The sequence below is a fragment of the Monodon monoceros genome, unplaced genomic scaffold (assembly GCF_005190385.1).
Source record: "Monodon monoceros isolate NGI ecotype Baffin Bay Population unplaced genomic scaffold, NGI_Narwhal_1 Super_Scaffold_10, whole genome shotgun sequence".
In the NCBI taxonomy this organism is placed as follows: Eukaryota; Metazoa; Chordata; class Mammalia; order Artiodactyla; family Monodontidae; genus Monodon; species Monodon monoceros.
Window position 1 is genome coordinate 36,075,942 of NW_021703766.1, and position 20,024 is coordinate 36,095,965.

At 36.1% G+C, this 20,024-nt stretch overlaps 1 protein-coding gene across 1 annotated transcript in view; it reads left to right on the top strand.

Moving 5' to 3' along the window:
- The window catches only part of NETO2 (neuropilin and tolloid like 2), a 67,928-nt gene that overhangs the window by 14,820 nt on the left and 33,084 nt on the right, over positions 1 to 20,024 (top strand). The window contains exons 4-6 of the mRNA XM_029237096.1: positions 398 to 646; positions 5,481 to 5,504; positions 5,609 to 5,736. Of these exons, the coding sequence (XP_029092929.1) occupies positions 398 to 646; positions 5,481 to 5,504; positions 5,609 to 5,736 (401 nt within the window). The remainder of the gene's footprint in view (positions 1 to 397; positions 647 to 5,480; positions 5,505 to 5,608; positions 5,737 to 20,024) is intronic.

The window sequence follows — 20,024 nt, forward strand, 5'->3', positions numbered from 1 at the left end:
TACTGGTATCTCTTATTAGCCTTTCTGCAAATTTATGTCCATAGTTACATTATATGTTTCTTTCATTTCTTCTGTTTTTCTATTCATCATGGTACATTGTATCTCATGAACTAAGCATTAGCTTCTCAACTCTAATTTTAATCAATTAAGTACATTCAATTTAATAAATAACATATGCCAAAGGGAAAGACTACTATAGTTCTACAGAGTAGCATTATTATTATCTTATTAATATACAATGTAACATTTATCATGAATTTTATGTATAACAGTTCTCATTATGATCCTCATCTATGAAACAGTAACAGAGCAGTTGTTGTGCTTTTCTCACTTGTGTCAGGCCATTTTTACTTTTTCTTGTTTGCGTTGCCCTAATTTGCTTACTCTTATTTTCTAGCTGCTCCACGTCAAAGAATAGAGTTGACCTTTGATGAACATTATTATATAGAACCATCATTTGAATGTCGGTTTGATAACTTGGAAGTTCGAGATGGGCCGTTTGGTTTCTCTCCACTTGTAGATCGTTACTGTGGTGTGAAAAGCCCTCCATTAATTAGATCAACAGGGAGATTCATGTGGATTAAGTTCAGTTCTGATGAAGAACTTGAAGGACTAGGATTTCGAGCAAAATATTCGTTTATTCCAGGTAAAGAAGTTATTGTTTCAGTGGCTAGGTCTCACTCTGGTTTTAGAATCTTAAGGCTAGAAAAGAGATAATTCAGTCAAGGTAATCAAATCAAGGCTTTAAAGAAGTTAGAAAGGTCAAAGGGAAATCAGTCCATGAATTAATAAAAACTTAACAAAAAATTAGAAATAAAACTATGTCACTTGAATTTTGAAGTATATCATAGATGGTGTCTCATTATTTCTTAGATTTCTGTATGTTTTATAGCATATATCAAATGCCAAAGATACCACAAATAAATACATTTAAAAAATAATTCAACAAATTGTCTTATTTTCATGATCTATACCAAAAATTATTTTGGCAGGTTTTTTCCATTGGAACGATTCAATTACTCATTTGAATAAACAGTCTCTAGAAAATACTGAGCAATAGAAAGAATAGCGCTCTGCACTTGGAGGCAAAAGATCTGGGTGTGAATCCTTTCTCTGCCACCAACTAGCTATAAAATTTACTATTAAGCACAGAGCTGTGCCTAAGAGTTGCTGTTGCTAAGATGGGAATATCTTCCTGAGGCCACCATGACTAATTCCCAGAAACTTGGCAGCTGAAGACAACAGTAGTTTATTTTCTCAGAGTTCTGGAGGCCAGAATCCAGCAGGGTCATGTTCCCTGTGGGAACTCCAGGGGAGAATCCATTCCTAGCCTCTTGCAGCTTCTTGTGGCTGCCCCAGCATTCCTGGACGTGTGGCCTCATCACTCCAATCTCTGCCTCCATCTTCACATCCCCTGTCTTCTCAGAATCCTTAGCTTAATCACATCCTTTGCCTTAAAATGTAATATTCACTTTTTTTAATCTTATAAGGTAGTATTCATAGGTTATGATGATTAGGATGTGGACATATATTTGGGTGGTGGGAGAGCACGCCCACCTATCAGCATACTCTATCTTACCTACCACATGGTTATGTGGGAACACTTTATAGTCCTCAAAGCCTGTCTCCTGTAAAGATATGCATATCCCTAATGTGGCAGCACAAAGATACACTAGTTATTGCTCCTGTCTTCCAAGAGTTTACAAACTTAATAAGATGAAAAAGTAACTTAATGTAACAATTATATAATTATAAAATTATATAATCTTTTTGCTTTTATTTATGTTTTCGTGCAATAAATTTGCTAACTTAAAAAAATTAAATCATATCCAAATGAAAATATCCATAACCTTATCACCCTATAAATAAAAAACCGGTATTAACAATATGGTGTGTATCCCTTCAGATGTTTTTCTATATCTGTTTATTTTGTTTATTTTATATAACAGAGATCATGCTATTCTTTCAGCTAGATTACCAGCTTTTTTGCCTGAACAATGTAGTCACCTTTTTTTTCCCTGTCAGTAAATGTGTTAATGGTATTTTTAAGTGTCACTTCAGTATTTATGTCCTCAATGTCAAAACGATAACATTTTCAAAAAGTAAAATTTATGCTTTTTTTTTTTTAGAACAGTTTTTAGGCTCACAGCAAAACTGAGCAGAAAGTACAGAGTTACCATATACCTCCTAACCACCCCCCCCACACACACAGCTACCTCCAAAACCTAAAATGAACATCCTGCACTAGGGGTACATTTGTTACAACTGATGAACCTGCATTGACACATCATCACCGAAGTCCATATTTTACATTAAGGTTCACTCTGTTTTTTGATTTTTTTTTTTTTTCAGCCATCCGTATACATATATCCCCTCCTTTTTGGATTTCCTTCCCATTTGGGTCACCAGAGAGCATTGAGTAGAGTTCCCTGTACTATATACAGCAGGCTCTCATTAGTTATCTATTTTACACATAGTATCAATAATGTATATATGTCAATCCCCATCTCCCAATTCATCCCACCACCCTCCCCCCTTGGTATCCATACCTCTGTTCTCTAGGGTTCACTCTTAGTGTCGTACATTCTGTGGGTTTGGACAAATGTATAGTGACATATGTCTGCCATTACAGTATTATACAGAGTATTCCCACTGCTCTAAAAATCCTGTGGGCTCCACCTGTTCATCCCTCCCACCCCAACCCCTGACAACCACTGATCTTTTTACTGTCTCCATAGTTTTGCCCTTTCCAGACGTCATACGGTTGGAATCATACAGTATGTAGGCTTTTCAGATTGGCTTCTTTTACTTAATAATATTTACTTAACGTTCCTCCATGTTTTTTCATGGCTTGGTAGCTTGTTTCTTTTTAGTGCAGAATAATATTTCGTTATATGGATGTACTACAGTTTGTTTATCCATTCTGTTGAAGGATATCTTGGCTGCTTCCAGGTTTTAGCAACCACAGATAAACCTGCTGTAGACATCCATATGCAGGTATTTGTGTGGACAAGTTTTTAACTCATTTGGCTAAGTACCATGGAGTGCAATTGCTGGATCATATTAAAATTTGTCTTTAGTTTTTATTTAAATGGACTGTGCTGGTGGTGGCACAACATTGTGAATGTACTTAATGCCACTGAATTGTACACTTAAAAATGAGTAAAAGGATAAATATTATGTTATATGTTTTACTACAATAAAAATAAAATTTAAAAATTACAAACAGGAGTCTAAAAAAGCTTAATTTGAAAATTCAGATAGAAGACATATATATCAACCCACCAGAATGAAAAAATTGCTAGTCTTAAAAGATCTCAGAATTTTTAATTAGCCTGTTTAAACCTATTTTAATTCACAGTTTATTGTATGTAACTGGTTGCTCAATTCTTGTTAAAATTGTTTTCTTTGTTGTTTTGGCCATGCCATGTGGCATGCGGGATCTTCCCAACCAGGGATCGAACCTGTGTCCCCTGCAGTGGAAGCGCAGAATCTTAACCACTGACTTTCTGCATGGTTATCAAAGTACATGTTGAAAAAAGTAAGAGTAAAATTTTTAGCTTAATCTAGGATACATCACAGAGACTGTTCTTTTTTAACTTAATAATCTAAACCCAACCTCCCTAAATAAAAGGGAGTGACGACACTTCAGCAATTTTGCAGAGGAATGTCAAAGAGAAATCTAAATTTAAACAGCATTAGAGTAGAAAGTCATAGCAGCTATCTGGCAGGTGGGTCAGAATTTCTTCACAGGTAGGAAAGAATTCTAGGACATTGTCATTATTGCAGTAAAATTTCCAGAATTATCCCAGTTACTTCCAGGACGTAGCAATCCATTAAGAGCCTCTCCCTCAACAAATATCACCAGTAGCTCAGATAATTTCATTTATTTAGAAGATACTAATTTCTCATCATCGTTAGTAAGTTTCATCCGTATTTACAAATACTTAGACAAAATTTACTTTATATGACTTTAAATAACTAGACAGCCATGATTTAGCTATTTATGAATTGTCTATTTATTTTGACATTTTTTTTTCTTTTAGTGGTAAAATTGTGGTATCATCAGCCACACTATAAAGGCAAGAAAGAGTAAGAAAGAAAAATGTTACAGTAAGAAAAACTGTCTAGAGAATTAGAATCTAGTCCTGATGTTGCCATTATATGGTCTAAAAAAGTCATAATCTCTCTGATTCAGTTTCCTCAGCTATAAAACAGAATAGTACATGATCTTCTTGATGTTATTGTCATTAGCATAATATTAAACATAAGGTCTGTAGAAACTCTGAAGTACTATAAAATGCAAATATAAGGTAATATAGTATAGAAATCCTTAGCATTTTATTATAATTTATATTTTAACCATAAGTCATATGAAGTTGCTCTCATGATACATAAAACTAATAGAAGAAAAAGAACTGCATTTCTTCAAAGAATCTTTACATATAAAGTTGCCTGGCTTTGTTTTTTAATATTTTTAAAAGCATTATTCAAATGATTAAGATGTTTGTTTTTTCTTTCAGGCAGTCTAAACTTATTTGCAAAAATCTGACTCTATATAGGACTTTGTAATGTCTTTTGATACTAAAGTGTCAGTCAATTCAGTTAATTGATTTAGTTCATAAAAATCAAATACCTGGCCAGCTTAATTAAATCAGTTATTTTGATATAAACTATTGGTTGTCAGTTTTCTATGAACTATTTCATAGGGCAGACTATCCTATATATCACCTAGTCATCTCTCTTTTTCCTGCCATTGTGGAAAAAACAACTTACTAGCTGCTACTGTGGTGGGATAAATTATATGTAACATAAAATTCACTATCTTAAACCTTTTAAGTGTACAAGTCAGTGGCATTAAGTACACTTAACAATGTTGTGCAACCATCACACCGTGCATTTCCAGAACTTTTTTTGTCATCCCAAGCTGAAACTCTGTCCCCATTAAACACTTAACTCCCTATCCCTCCCTCCCTACAGCCCTGTGAAAACAGTCTCTGAATTCGACTAATCTAGGGACCTCAATTAAGGGAATCATATAGTGTCCTTAACTGTCTGGCTTATTTTACTTAGCATCATGTTTCCACACACATCCATGTTGTAGCGTGTGTCAGAATTTCATTCCTTTTTAAGGTTGGATAATATTCCATTGTATTATTTATACTACATTTTGTTTACTCATTCATCCATCAATGGACTAGCTACTGCAGTTGACATAGAGTTGTGAGTTTTCAGGTAGCATAAATAAGTTTTTAGTTCATAATTGGATCAAAAGTATAAAGGTTATCATTTTTAAAATATCGATCCTATAAGTTTGCACTTCAATATGCTCATAAATAGCCAGTGGTCTGTAGTTTACACAAATGAAAGCTTTCTCTTGCTTTGTTAAGTATAGCATTAGATATAACGTAAGACATTAATCCTTAAAGTAACGCTAAACTACCTCAATGCCAATGACTTTCTTCTTTTCTCTGTTACAGATCCAGACTTTACTTACCTAGGAGGTATTTTAAATCCCATCCCAGGTTTAGTATATTACCTCTTTTTCCTCATGGCATCTTTGATCGGTCTTATTTTCCTTTGAACATCATTCATCTGTTCTTTCTAGATTGCCAGTTTGAGCTGTCAGGAGCTGACGGAATAATACGTTCTAGTCAGGTAGAACAAGAGGAAAAAACAAAACCTGGCCAAGCAGTTGATTGCATCTGGACGATTAAAGCTACTCCAAAAGCTAAGGTAGTATTAAGTATGCAGTCACTTCTAAGAAGAACATAATAAGATGTGATTTGTATAATGTACTATTTTGGTTAATGCAGATACTTATTATTTAAACTGACGTTACAACTTTTTAAAAATTTTATTTCAGTCACATTATTGAACACCTAGCATCTCAGCATTGTTGTAGTTAAATAAACTACAACATAAACTTCAGGAATGTCACGCATACATTAATATTCTTATTTTAAGATTCTTAAAATCTGTGTGTTCCTAATTGGAGAGTATAGGTATTGATCAGTGTGATCATAGATTCATAAACACCTCTATGAGGAGGTAAAATAGGCCATAGACGTTAAAGTTAAGTATCATCTTAGTTCTCTTCTTACCATGCTGTCGTCTGCTAATCATATAGAGTTTTTATTGGAAAGTACCACAGGAAAGGATGTTTTTAAATAACTGACAGGTTGAGACTGGTTGCTAACTACTTCTGCTTTTTGCTTTTAGTTTGTACTTCTAGGAATAGTAACAGTTAAAATTATATTTATTGTTTATATATGTAAACAGAAAAGAAAGAGGGTAGGAGAATTTAAAGAATTAAGAAAATCAAATTTAAAGTTTCTGGTAATATGATGGATGAGATAACCTTAAAACCTACCTATTACAAAACACTTAGAAACATTGGATAAAATATAACAGATATCCTTTTAAAACCATAGATAAGCTCCAAAAAAGAAGATAATTCTTATGAACTAGAATGAAAGAGCTATAAATCAGAGCAGTAAACTGAAATCGATGGTACAAATGCCCCTTGCTGATTTCAGTAACCTATGACTACTCAAGGGTAGATATTCAGGAGCTTGGCATCACCCACACTGAGACAAATAAAAGGCCTAGGGTTCGTGTGGCCTTTGAGAGGACTGCCACATGAAGCTGGAGCCCTCAAAGGGAGATTATTGGCATGAAATGGTAGATTAGAAAAACTCTTCCACTAGCGCAAATTGGTAAAAAAGAAGCTTATCCTGGGCTCAGTCTTAAGATGCGGGTGAGGCTGAGGTCTCCCCTAACCGTTTATACCTATATCTTTATTACAGCTTGGGATGTGAACTTACATTCCATGCTCAGCCCAGGAACCACTTAGCCCCAAAATGAACAAAATGGTCCTGGACTTATTAAACCTTTTGAGGCACCTGAAAAGATAAATACAAAATAACCATGTAGGCTACAGGATTGCTATAGCTAAAACACTGCTGAAGTAAGCTTACAACCTAAAATTAGAAAACATAGGTGAACAACGCACCATGAGTGAGTTAACAGGCATAACAGCAAGAAGTTTCTTAGATCCCCAAGAACTGAAGTCTTAAATATCCTACATTAGTAATCAAAAGAATGAGAAAGAAAAGTACCAAGTATGCTTTAAAAATAACCAAATGGAACTTAAGTAAAAATTATAGTATTGAAAGACAGATTTGAGAAAATTACCCAGAAAGTAGTTTGAGGATGGGAGACAGTGGCAATTTATTAAGAAACTTGGAAGAAATGACAATAGAATTACGTTTTCAAAGTGCTAAGGAAAAAAAATTAACTGGCAATCTAAAATTTGAAAATTCCATGTCCAACTAATCTGTCTTTCAAGAATGAGGGCAAGGGTTCAAAATGGCGGAGTAAAAGGACATGCTCTCACTCCCTCTTTTGAGAACACCAGAATCACAACTAACTGCTGAACAGTCATCGACAGGAAGACACTGGAACTCACCAAAAAAGATACCCCACATCGAAAGACAAAGGAGAAGCTGCACTGAGATGGTCGGAGGGGCGCAATCACAATAAAATCAAATCCCATAACTGCTGGGTGGGTGACTCAGAAACTGGAGAACACTTACGCCTCAGAAGTCCACCCACTGGAGTGAAGGTTCTGAGCCCCACGTCAGGCTTCCTAACCTGGGGGTCTGGCAATGGGAGGAGGAATTCCTAGAGAATCAGACTTTGAAGGCTAGCACGATTTGATTGCAGGACTTCAGCAGGACTGGGGGAAACAGAGACGCCACTCTTGGAGGGCACACACAAAGTAGTGTACACGTCGGGACCCAGGGGAAGGAGCAGTGACCCCATAAGAGACTGAACCACACCTACCTGCTAGTGTTGGAGGGTCTCCTGCAGAGGTGGGGGGTAGCAGTGTCTCACAGTGACACAAGGAGACTGGCAGCAGAAGTTCTGGGAAGTATTCCATGGCGTAAGCCCTCCCAGAGTCCACCATTAGCCCCACCAAGGAGCCTGGGTAGGCTCCAGTGTTGGGTCGCCTCAGGCAAAACAACCAACAGGAAAGGAGCCCAGACCGAACCATCAGCAGACAAGTGGATTAAAGTTTTACTGAGCTCTGCCCCAGAGCAACAGAGAGCTCTACCCACCACCAGTCCCTCCCAGCAGGAAACTTTCACAAGCCTCTTAGATAGCCTCATCCACCAGAGGGCAGATACCAGAAACAAGATGAACTACAGTCCTGCAGCCTGTGGAACAAAAACCACATTCACAGAAAGATAGACAAGACAAAAAGGCAGAGGGCTATGTACCAGATGAAGGAACAAAATAAAACCCCAGAAAAACAACTAAATGAAGTGGAGATAGGCAACCTCCCAGAAAAAGAATTCAGAATAATGGTAGTGAAGATGATCCAGGACCTCGGAAAAAGAATGGAGGCAAAGACCGAGAAGATGCAATAAATGTTTAACAAAGACCTAGAAGAATTAAAGAACAAACACCTAGAAAAATTAAAGAACAAACCAACAGAGATGAACAGTACAATAACTGAAATGAAAAATACACTAGAAGGAATCAATACCAGAATAACTGAGGCAGAAGAACAGATAAGTGACCTGGAAGACAGAATGGTGGAATTCACTGCTGCAGGAGAAAATAAAGAAAAAAGAATGAAAAAAATGAAGACAGCCTAAGAGACCTCTGGGACAACATTAAATGCAACAACATTCACATCATAGGGGTCCAAGAAGGAGAATAGAGAGAGAAAGGACCCGATAAAGTATTTGAAGAGATTATAGTTGAAAACTTCCCTAACATGGGAAGGGAAATAGCCATCCAAGTCCACGAAATGCAGAGAGTCCCAGGCAGGATAAACCCAAGGAGAAACGCTGAGACACATAGTAATCAAATTGGCAAAAATTAAAGACAAAGAAAAATTATTGAAAGCAGCAAGGGAAAAACGACAAATAACATACAAGAGAACTCCCATAAGGTTAACAGCTGATTTCTCAGCAGAAACTCTACAAGCCAGAAGGGAGTAGCATGACATATTTAAAGCAATGAAAGGGAAGAACCTACAACCAAGATTACCCAGCAAGGATCTCATTTAGATTCGATGGAGAAAGCAGAAGCTTTACAGACAAGCAAAAGCTAAGAGAATTCAGCACCACCAAACCAGCTAAAGGAACATTTAAACAAATGCTAAAGGAACTTCTCTACGTGGGAAACACAAGAGAAGAAAAGGACCTACAAAAACAAACCCATAACAAGAAAATGGTAATAGGAACATACATATCGATAATTACCTTAAACGTGAATGGATTAAATGATCCAACGAAAAGACACAGGCTCGCTGAATGGATACAAAAACAAGACCCATATATATGCTGTCTACAAGAGACCCACTTCAGACCAAGGGACACATACAGACTGAAAGTGAGTGGATGGAAAAAGATACTCCATGGAAATGGAAATCAAAAGAAAGCTGGAGTAGCAGTACTCATATCAGATAAAATAGACCTAAAGAATGTTACAAGAGACAAGGAAGGACACTACATAATGATGAAGGGACCAATCCAAGAAGAAGATATAAAAATTATAAATGTATATTCACCCAACACAGGAGCACCACAATGCATAAGGCAGATGCTAACAACTATAAAACAGGAAATTGACAGTAACACAATAATACTAAAGGACTTTAACACCTCACTTACACCAATGGACAGATCATCGAAACAGAAAATTAATAAGGAAACCCAAGCTTTAAATGACACAATAGACCAGATAGATTTACTTGATATTTATAGGACTTTCCGTCCAAAAACAGCAGACTACACTTTCTTCTCAAGTTCAGATGGAACATTCTCCAGGAAAGATCACATCTTGTGTCACAAATCAAGCCTCAGTAAATGTAAGAAAGTTGAGATCATATCAGTCATCTTTTCTGACCACAACACTATGAGATTAGAAGTCAGTTACAGGGGAAAAAAACTTAAAAAACACAAACACGTGGAGGCTAAACAATACATTACTACATAACCAAGAGATCACTGAAGAAATCAAAGAGGAAATCAGAAAATACCTAGAGACAAATGACAATGAAAACATGACGATCCAAAGCCTATGGGATAGAACACAAGCAGTTCTAAGAGGGAGGTTTATAGCAATACAACCTATCTCAAGAAACAAGAAAAATCTCAAATCTAAGCTTACACCTAAAGGAACCAGAGAAAGAAGAAGAAACAAAACCCAAAGTTAGTAGAAGGAAAGAAGTCATAAAGATCAGAGCAGAAATAAATGAAATAGAAAAAAAGAAAACAATAAAACTAAAAGGTCAATAAAACTAAAAGCTGGTTCTTTGAGAAGATAAACAAAATTGATAAAACATTAGCCAGACTCATCAAGAAAAAGAGGGAGAGGACTCAAATCAATAAAACTAGAAATGAAAAAGGAGAAGTTACAACAGACACCATCAAAATACAAAGCATCCTAAGAGACTACTACAAGCAATGCTATGCCAATAAAGTGGACAATCTGGAAGAAATGGAAAAATGCTTAGAAACGTATAACCTTCCAAGACAGAACCAGGAAGAAATAGAAAATATGAACAGTCCAATCACAAGTAATGAAATTAAAACTGTGATTAAAAATCTCCCAGGAAACAAAAGTCCAGGACCAGATGGCTTCACAGGTGAATTCTATCAAACATTTGGAGAAGAGCTAATACCCATCCTTCTCAAACTCTTCCAAAAAATTGCAGAGGAAGGAACACTCCCAAACTCATTCTACGAGGCCACCATCACCCTGATACCAAAAGCAGACAAAGATGTCACAAAGAAAGAAAACTACAGGCCAATATCACTGATGAACATAGATGCAAAAATCCTCAACAAAATACTAGCAAACAGAATCCAACATACACATTAAAAGGATCATATGCAATGATCAAGTGAGATTTATCCCAGGGATGCAAAGATTCTTCATTATACACAAATCAATCAGTGTGATACACCATATTAACAAATTGAAGAATAAAAACCATATGATCATCTCAATAGATGCAGAAAAAGCTTTTGACAAAATTCAACACCCATTTATGATAAAAACTCTTCTGGAAGTGGGCATAGAGGGAACCTATCTCAACATAATAAAGCCCATATATGACAAACCTACAGCAAACCTCATTCTCAAGGGTGAAAAACTGAAAGCATTTCCTCTAAGATCACAAACAAGACAAGGATGTCCACTCTCGCCACTGTTATTCAACATAGTTTTGGAAGTCCTAGCTGTGGCAATCAGAGAAGAAAAACAAATGAAAGGAATACAAATCGGAGAAGAAGTAAAACTGTCACTGTTTGCAGATGACATGATACTATACATAGAGAATCCTAAAGATGCCACCAGAAAAGTACTAGAGCTAATCAATGAATTTGGTGAAACTACAAGGTACAAAATTAATGCACAGAAATCTCTTGCATTCCTATACACTAATGATGAAAAATCTGAAAGAAATTCTCCCATTTACCATTGCAACAAAAAGAATAAAATACCTAGGAGTAAACCTACCTAGGGAGACAAAAGACCTGTATGCAGAAAACTATAATACACTGATGAAAGAAATTAAAGATGATAAAAACAGATGGAGCGATGTGTACCATGTTCTTGGGTTGGAAGAAACAGTATTGTGAAAATGACTGTACTACCCAAAACAATCTGCAGATTCAGTGCAATCCCTATCAAATTACCAATGGCATTTTTTACAGAACTAGAACAAAAAATCTTAAAATATGTATGGAGACACAAAAGACCCCGAATAGCCACAGCAGTATTGAGGGAAAGAAATAAGCTGGAGGAATCAGACTCCCTGACTTCAGACTATACTACAAAGCTACAGTAATCAAGAGAGTATGGTACTGGCATAAAAACAGAAATATAGATCAATGGATCAGAATAGAAAGCCCAGAGATAAACCCACGCACCTGTGGTCATCTGATCTATGACAAAGGATGCAAGGATATACAATGGAGAAAAGACAGTCTCTTCAATAAGTGGTGCTGGGAATACTGGACAGCTACATGTAAAAGAATGAAATTAGAACACTCCCTAACACCATACACAAAAATAAACTCAAATGGATTAGAGAACTAAATGTAAGACTGGAAACTATAAAGCTCTTAGAAGAAAACGTAGGAAGAACACTCTGACGTAAATCACAGCAAGATCTTTTTTTGACCCACCTCTTAGAGTAATGGAAATAAAAACAAAAATAAACATATGGAACCTAATGAAAGTTAAAAGCTTTTGCAGCAAAGGAAACTACAAACAAGACGAAAAGACAACCCTCAGAATGGGAGAAAATATTTGCAAATGAATCAATGGACAAAGGATTAATCTCCAAAATATGTAAACAGCTCATGAAGCTCAATATTAAAAAAACAAACAAGACAGTCAAAAAATGGGCAGAAGGCCTAAATAGACATTTCTCCAAAGAAGACATACAGATGGCAAAGAAGCACATGAAAAGCTGCTCAACATCACTAATTATTAGAGAAATGCAAATCAAAACTACAATGAGGTATCACCTCACACCAGTTAGAATGGGCATCATCAGAAAATCTACAGACAACAAATGCTGGAGAGGGTGTGGAGAAAAGGGAACCCTCTTTCACTGTTGGTGGGAATATAAATTCATACAGCCACTATGGAGAACGGTTTGGAGGTTCCTTAAAGAACTAAAAATAGAATTACCATATGACCCAGCAATCCCACTACTGGGCATATACCCAGAGAAAACCATAATTCAAAAACACACATGCACCCTAATGTTCATTGCAGCACTATTTACAATAGCCAGGTCATGGAAGCAACCTAAATGCCCATTGACAGACAAATGGATCAAGAAGTTGTGGTACATATATACAATGGAATATTCCTCAGCCATAAAAAGGAACGAAATTGGGTCATTTGGAGAGATGTGGATGGATCTAGAGACTGTCATACAGAATGAAGTAAGGCAAAGAGAGAAAAACAAATATCATATATTAACGCATATATGTGGAATCTAAAAAAATGGTACAGATGAACTGGTTTGCAGGGTAGAAATTGAGACACAGATGTAGAGAACAGAAGTATGGACACCAATGGTGGAAAGTGGGGTGGAGGGGATGGTGTGATGAATTGGGAATTGGGATTAACATATATACACTAATATGTGTAAAATGGATGACTAAGAAGAACCTGCTGTGTAAAAAAATAAATAAAATTCAAATAAAATGAATAAAATAAAATTCAAAAAAGAAACAATTAAAATGCTTCAACAATGACAGTGTAACATTCAAAAGGTCATTTACATATATCCAAATATGTATCACAAAATTATGTTAAAATTCGAGGAGTTATGGTTCCCTCACAGAAAAGCATTAATACAGCCATAAAACATAATTTATTCCAAAATAAATGTTTCAAATGGTAAAATTGAAATAAAAACTGGAAACAGTGTGTGGATTAAAAAAAAAATGAGGGCAAAATTAAGGTATTTGGGGGCAAAAATAATAATTGGACCAACTGCTATATTTAAAATCCAAGTAAATCCTGTTTCAGGTTAACTAAAGGAAATTTTGAAAATACACAAATAGGAATAAAATAGATACTAAAAGAGCTGATACAGCTATTAAAATTGAAATCAAGATTGTCACGAATTCACAAGGAAGATATATTTTAAATTTTATGTATTAATATAGCCTCAAAATGTACAAAACATGAATTGACAGTTTCTGAGGAAAACTGACAAATCCACAATTATAGCATGTAATTTTTTTTGCCTCTCAGTAATTAATCAAGCATGCAAAAAAAAAAAATGTCAAGGCTTAGAAGATTTAAACAACACAGTTTGCCTAATGGAGCATGATATTTTGACTTGCAACATCCAGAGAATTTTCATTCTCTACAAGCATGCCTGAAACATTTATGGAAACTGATCCATACACTGAATGGGAAAAGGAAGTCTGCCATACATACCAGTGCTTGGTATCATGCAGAGCATCCTCTGACAAAAATGCAATTAAATTAGGAACCAGCAACCAAACAATAACTTTAAAACCCCATATGTTGCTAGGAAGGTTGGGCAGCTGCTTGTAAATCAGTGACGCTAGAACACACCCTCATACCATACATACACACAAAAAAGCTCGAAATGGCTTAAAGACTTAAACATAAGACATGACTCCATGAAACTACTAGAAGACATCATAGGCAAAGCGTTGTGTGACATAAATCATATGAATGTGTTCTCAGGTCAGTCTCCCAAGGCAATAGAAATAAAAACAAAAACAAATGGGACCTAATCAAACTTACAAGCTTTTGCACAGCAAAGGAAACGATAAACAAAATGAAAAGACAACCTACAGAATAGAAGAAAATCTGTGCAAACGAAGCAACTGACAAGGGCTTAATTTCCAAAATATACGAACAGCTCATACAACTCAACAAAAAAACAACCCAATTGAAAAATGAGCAGAACACATAAATAGACATTTCTCTAAAGAAAAAATACAGATGGCCAATAGGCATATGAAAAGATGCTCAACATTGCTAATTATTGGAGAAATGCCAAGCAAAACTACAATGAGGTAACACCTCACACTGGTCAGAATGGCCAACAAAAAGTCTACAAATAACAAAGGCTGAATAGGGTGTGGAGGAAATGGAACTCTCCTACACTGTTGGTGGGAATGTGAGTTGGTGCAGCCACTATGGAGAACAGTATGGAGATTCCTCAAAAAACTAAGAATTACCATATGATCCAGCAGCCCCACTCCTGGGCATATATCCAGGCAAAGCTGTAGTCCGAAAAGATACATGCATTCCTATGTTCATAGTAGCACTATTTACAATAGCGAAGACATGGAAATAACCTAAATGTCAGTCGACAGATGAATGGTTAAAGAATATGTGGTACATATGTACAATGGACTACTACTCAGCCATAAAGAAGAATAGGATAATGCCATTTGCAGCAACATGAATGGAACTAGAGATTATCATACTAAGGGAAGTAAGTCAGAAAAAGACAAGTACCATATGATATCACTTTTTTTTTTTTTTTAAATTTTATTTATTTATTTATGGCTGTGTTGGCTCTTCATTTCTGTGCGAGGGCTTTCTATAGTTGCAGCAAGTGGGGGCCACCCCTCATCACGGTGCGCGGGCCTCTTACTATCGCGGCCTCTCTTGTTGCGGAGCACAGACTTCAAACGCGCAGGCTCAGTAATTGTGGCTCACGGAGCCAGTTGCTCCGGGTCATGTGGGATCTTCCCAGACCAGGGCTCGAACCCGTGTGCCCTGCATTGGCAGGCAGATTCTCAACCACTGCGCCACAAGGGAAGCCCCATGATATTGCTTTTATGTGGAATCTAAAATATGACACAATAAACCTATCTACGAAACAGAAACATACTCACAGACATAGAGAAAGACTTGTGGTTGCCAAGGGGGAGGTAGGGTGGGGGAGGGATGGATTGGGAGTTTGGGACTAACAGATGCAAACTATTACATATAGAATGGATAAACAACCAGGTCCTACTCTATACCACAGGGAACTATATGCAATGTCCTGAGATAAACCATAATGGAAAAGAATATATTTTTCTTTATTTTAATATTTTAGGTTTATTTAGATTTTCAATCTCTTTTTGAGTTTAAAGTTATTTTTCTAGAATATTGCTCATGCTTTCTGGTTCCACATTTATTGGTATAATATTTTACATGGTATTCTTTTACAGTTTTATTTTTCTTTTACAGTTTTTAAAACCTCAGTTCTATTTGCCATTTTAAATTTGTGCCTTTGCTCTTTTTTTTTCTTTATCAGTTTGCCAGAGGTTTGTTTTCAAGAACTGCTTTTTTAAAAAATCAACTCTCGTTTCTTTGCTTCCCATTTTCTCAATTTGTGCTTTTATTTCTTCTGCTTTCTTCGGATTTACCTTGTGATTCTTTTTGCAGCTTCTTGTATTGAATTCTTTGGTAATTAATTTTCAAATGTTCTTCTTTCTCTAACAGGTACTTAGGGCTATCAGTATGCTACGAAGTATTTCCTTAGATGTTTCATGAGTTTTGATATGTAGTGTCTTCATTGTTGTTGATATCTAACTGTTTTACAATTTAAAACCGTTTTAAACATTTTATTTTTTATCTTTTTGTTTTTAACGTCTTTTTGGACTATAATTGCTTTACAATGGTGTGTTAGTTTCTGCTGTATAACAAAGTGAATCAGCTATACATATACATATATCCCCATATCTCCTCCCTCTTGCATCTCCCTCCCACCCTCCCTATCCCACCCCTCTAGGTGGACACAAAGCATCGAGGTGATCTCCCCGTGCTATGCATCCGCTTCCCACTAGCTAGCTATTTTACATTCGGTAGTGTATATATGTCCATGCCACTCTCACTTCATCCCAGCTTACCCTCCCCCATCCCGTGTCCTCACGTCCATTCTCTACTTCTGCGTCTTTATTCCTGTCCTGCCCTTAGGTTCCTCAGAACCACTGGAAAAGAATATTTTTAAATGTGTGTGTGTGTCTATACACACACACACATATAACTGAATCACTTTGCTCTACAGCAGAAATTAACACTATAAATCAACTATACTTCAACTTTAAAAAACCCATATGTTTAGAAATTTAATAATATACCACCTTGTAATTGATAGGTCACATAAAAAAATCAGGATGGAAATTTGTACACATTTATAAAAAACTTAGCAATAGTGAAAATACTACATATCAAAACTTGTGGGATACTCCTAAAAGTACTTTAGGGAATTTATGATCATAAATGCTTCTTTTAGGAGAAGAAAAAGATTTAAACTTAATGAGCTAAAATTCAACTCAAGAAGCTAAAAGAATGACCAAAATATCCAAAGAACGGGCAGTAATAAAAGAGCAGAAATAAGTGAAATTAAAAATTCACAAAAAGAGGGCTTCCCTGGTGGCACAGTGGTTGAGAGTCCGCCTGCCGGTGCAGGAGACACGGGTTCGTGCCCCATGCTGGGAAGATCCCACATGCTGCAGAGCAGCTGGGCCCGTGAGCCATGGCCGCTGAGCCTGCACGTCCAGAACCTGTGCTCCGCAATGTGAGAGGCTGCAACAGTGAGAGGCCCGTGTACCACACAAAAAAAAAATTTCACAAAAAGAAAGAGTCAACAAAAGCTAAAGCTGGCCCTTTGTTTAAAAATAATAATAATAATGGACATACTTCTGGCAAGATTGACCTAGAAAAAAAAGACATAAATTATGTTAGAAGTGGAAAAGGTGGTAAATCAACTACAGCTGAGATTAGAAACCATTATAAGACAAACTATGAAGAAGACTTGCTGAACAAAAGAAAAAAAAAAAGCATTTCCTCAATAAATAAATTACAAAGGGAAAAAGAAAACCAGCAGGGGACCCTACAGATTAAGAAATGTAAGTCAAATGATTAAAAAATGTAAGTCGAATGAGTGAGTTTGGACTCAAACAAACTAGAAAAGGGTGGGAACATTAAGAGACAATTAGAAGTCTGGACACTGGTATTTTATATTAGGAAATTATTCATTTGTTTGGTGTGATAATATGAGGTTATTTTTTAAAGTCATCTTTAACAGTACATATGGAAGTATTTACATGTGAAATGATATCTCTGGAATTTGTCTCAAAATAATACATGAGAGGCAGAAGTGGGGAGAGGTATAGATAAAGCTAAAGTTAGGGGATGGGAAATGGGTTTATGATACTCTTTTTTCTGCTTATGCATGTTTGAAATTTTCCATAATCAAAGTGCTTCAGACTGTTCTTTGTTAATACATTTGTAAACAGTCTAAGTGGACAATTTCCTGAGATATATAATGTATGTGTATATATATACAATTTATCAAAATTAAATCAAAGAAATAGAAAACCTAAATAAACTCTTACCAAATTGATGAAATTGATTTTGTACTTAAAGTATGTTAACAGAAAAACTAGGCAAATTAGATTTTACCAGATACTCAAGGAACATGTTATATAAACTGTTTTAGAAAACTGAAGAAGAAAGAACTTTCCCCAGCCTGTTTTATCAAAACTAAATAAATAGGATGAGAGAATTTTAAGCCAGAGAATTATAAAATGAAGGAGGGAAAAAAAAAGACCCAAAAGACTAAACAGTAACAAACTAAACCTACCAAATTTTTTTTAGAAATCATAACCGAAGATGGGCTTATCTTAGAAATTTTTGGACAGTTTAATATGAGAAATCAAATGATGTAGTTTACCACATATGTAATTCCAACATAGGATGTATCTTCAGCATGATGAGGAATATCTACTAAAACCCTTAAAGCAAACATCATAGTTGATGGTGAAACCTTAAAATCATTTTCTTTAGACTTATGTCTATTGCTAATATTTTATTGGTGGTGGTCAATGCAACAAGATGAGAGAAAGAAAAAATGTTCATGAGCTAGAAAAATAAATTGGTTTTCTGTACTACAGCCAAAAGCAGTTTGAAAGTAAAACTTTAAAAAAAAACTGAAAAGAACAAATCATAAGGTACCAGGAAGTAAATTTTTAAATTATATTGAAATGCACAAAAGAAGGCCTACAGAAATGGGGGAAGAGAGAGACATGCACCATTTTCATGGATGGGAAGATGGAAGTGTTTTTTGTTCCCTAATTTATCTATCAATTTAAAATTCCAGTCCAGATCCCAGCACTGCTTTCTGGGGAACTTGGCAAGCTAATTCTAAAATTCACAAAGAAGAGGAAAGGGTCCAGAAGAACCATGACAATTTTGAATAAAAACAAAGTGGAGTACTTACCCTTCGAGATAAAGTTGGGGTAGTTGGACAGAATGCATTTATCACTGGGGTATGCAAACTGATAAAACTGAGTAAGGTTTCTAAAAGTAGGACTACACACGTATGGAAGCTTGGTATATAATGTATAGCATGCCGGATCAAAAGGAGACACTTGATAATTGATGTTACAACAGTTGACTATTGATGTGAGATCCCTGTCTTGCACTTGACATAAAATTCATTCCTAAATGTTAAAACTAAAACGTTTAGAAGAAAATACAGGAGTATAGTTCTAAATATAACCTTTGGTTAGGAAACATTTTATTAAAAACAAAGAAGACACAAAGTGTAAACCATAAAGATAAATTTATCAATTATACTACATTAAAATAAATGACTTCCAGAACCAGCCAAGATAGAGTAAGCCCACTACAGCTTATTGCTCTTAACTTATTATAACTGAGAACTCTGGATAGAACACAAAAAGCAACTGCATAAGGATTCTGAAAAGTAACCATTAGAAGATGGGTTTGGGAAGGAAGTAAAAACTTTAATAATCACCCCAAAAGGGTAAGAATCACAGTTTTTTTTCCTTCTCCTTTGTCTTTTGGGCTGGTTTTTGGAACTGAAAGCAGGTACAGACAGAAGAAAGCGCTCTAGCCAGAAGACTGAGAAAGGGGCCCTTACAAACTGAGGGCAGAGGGGCGTCCCTGGTTTGTTTTTTCCCCTTTACTAGCTCTGCCCAAGGTCAGCAGCACCAGTCACAGCAGCTACAGCAGCAACTGAAACCCCATCTCCTTAACCAGTAGAACTTGGAAAAGGATATGGTGATGTCTGGAGAGTATGGAGGGAATCCCCATTATTTTTTTTTCTCTTTGTTCTTAGTCACTCAGAACTCATAACAGGTTAAGAGACTAAAAACTCTGAGGAAAACTTATCTTTCTGGCCACCAGAGGAACCGAGAAGAGGAAACCATGTTACCCAGAGAATGAGAAGTCTTGGAGAACAGGGAGGTAGAGACAGGTGCTAATTCTGGCTTCCTCCTGAGCTGCATGTGCATGGAACAGGCCCACAGAAACATGGCAAAGGTGTTGAGGACCAAATTACATTATAAACGCTATCCAAGTGCCTGAGTAGGGCATGCCCTGGGCAAGTCTACATAGCACAGCAAAGGCCTTGAAAACTGAACCAACACTGGAACCCACACCCACAAAAAGAGGCAGTACATGCAGTC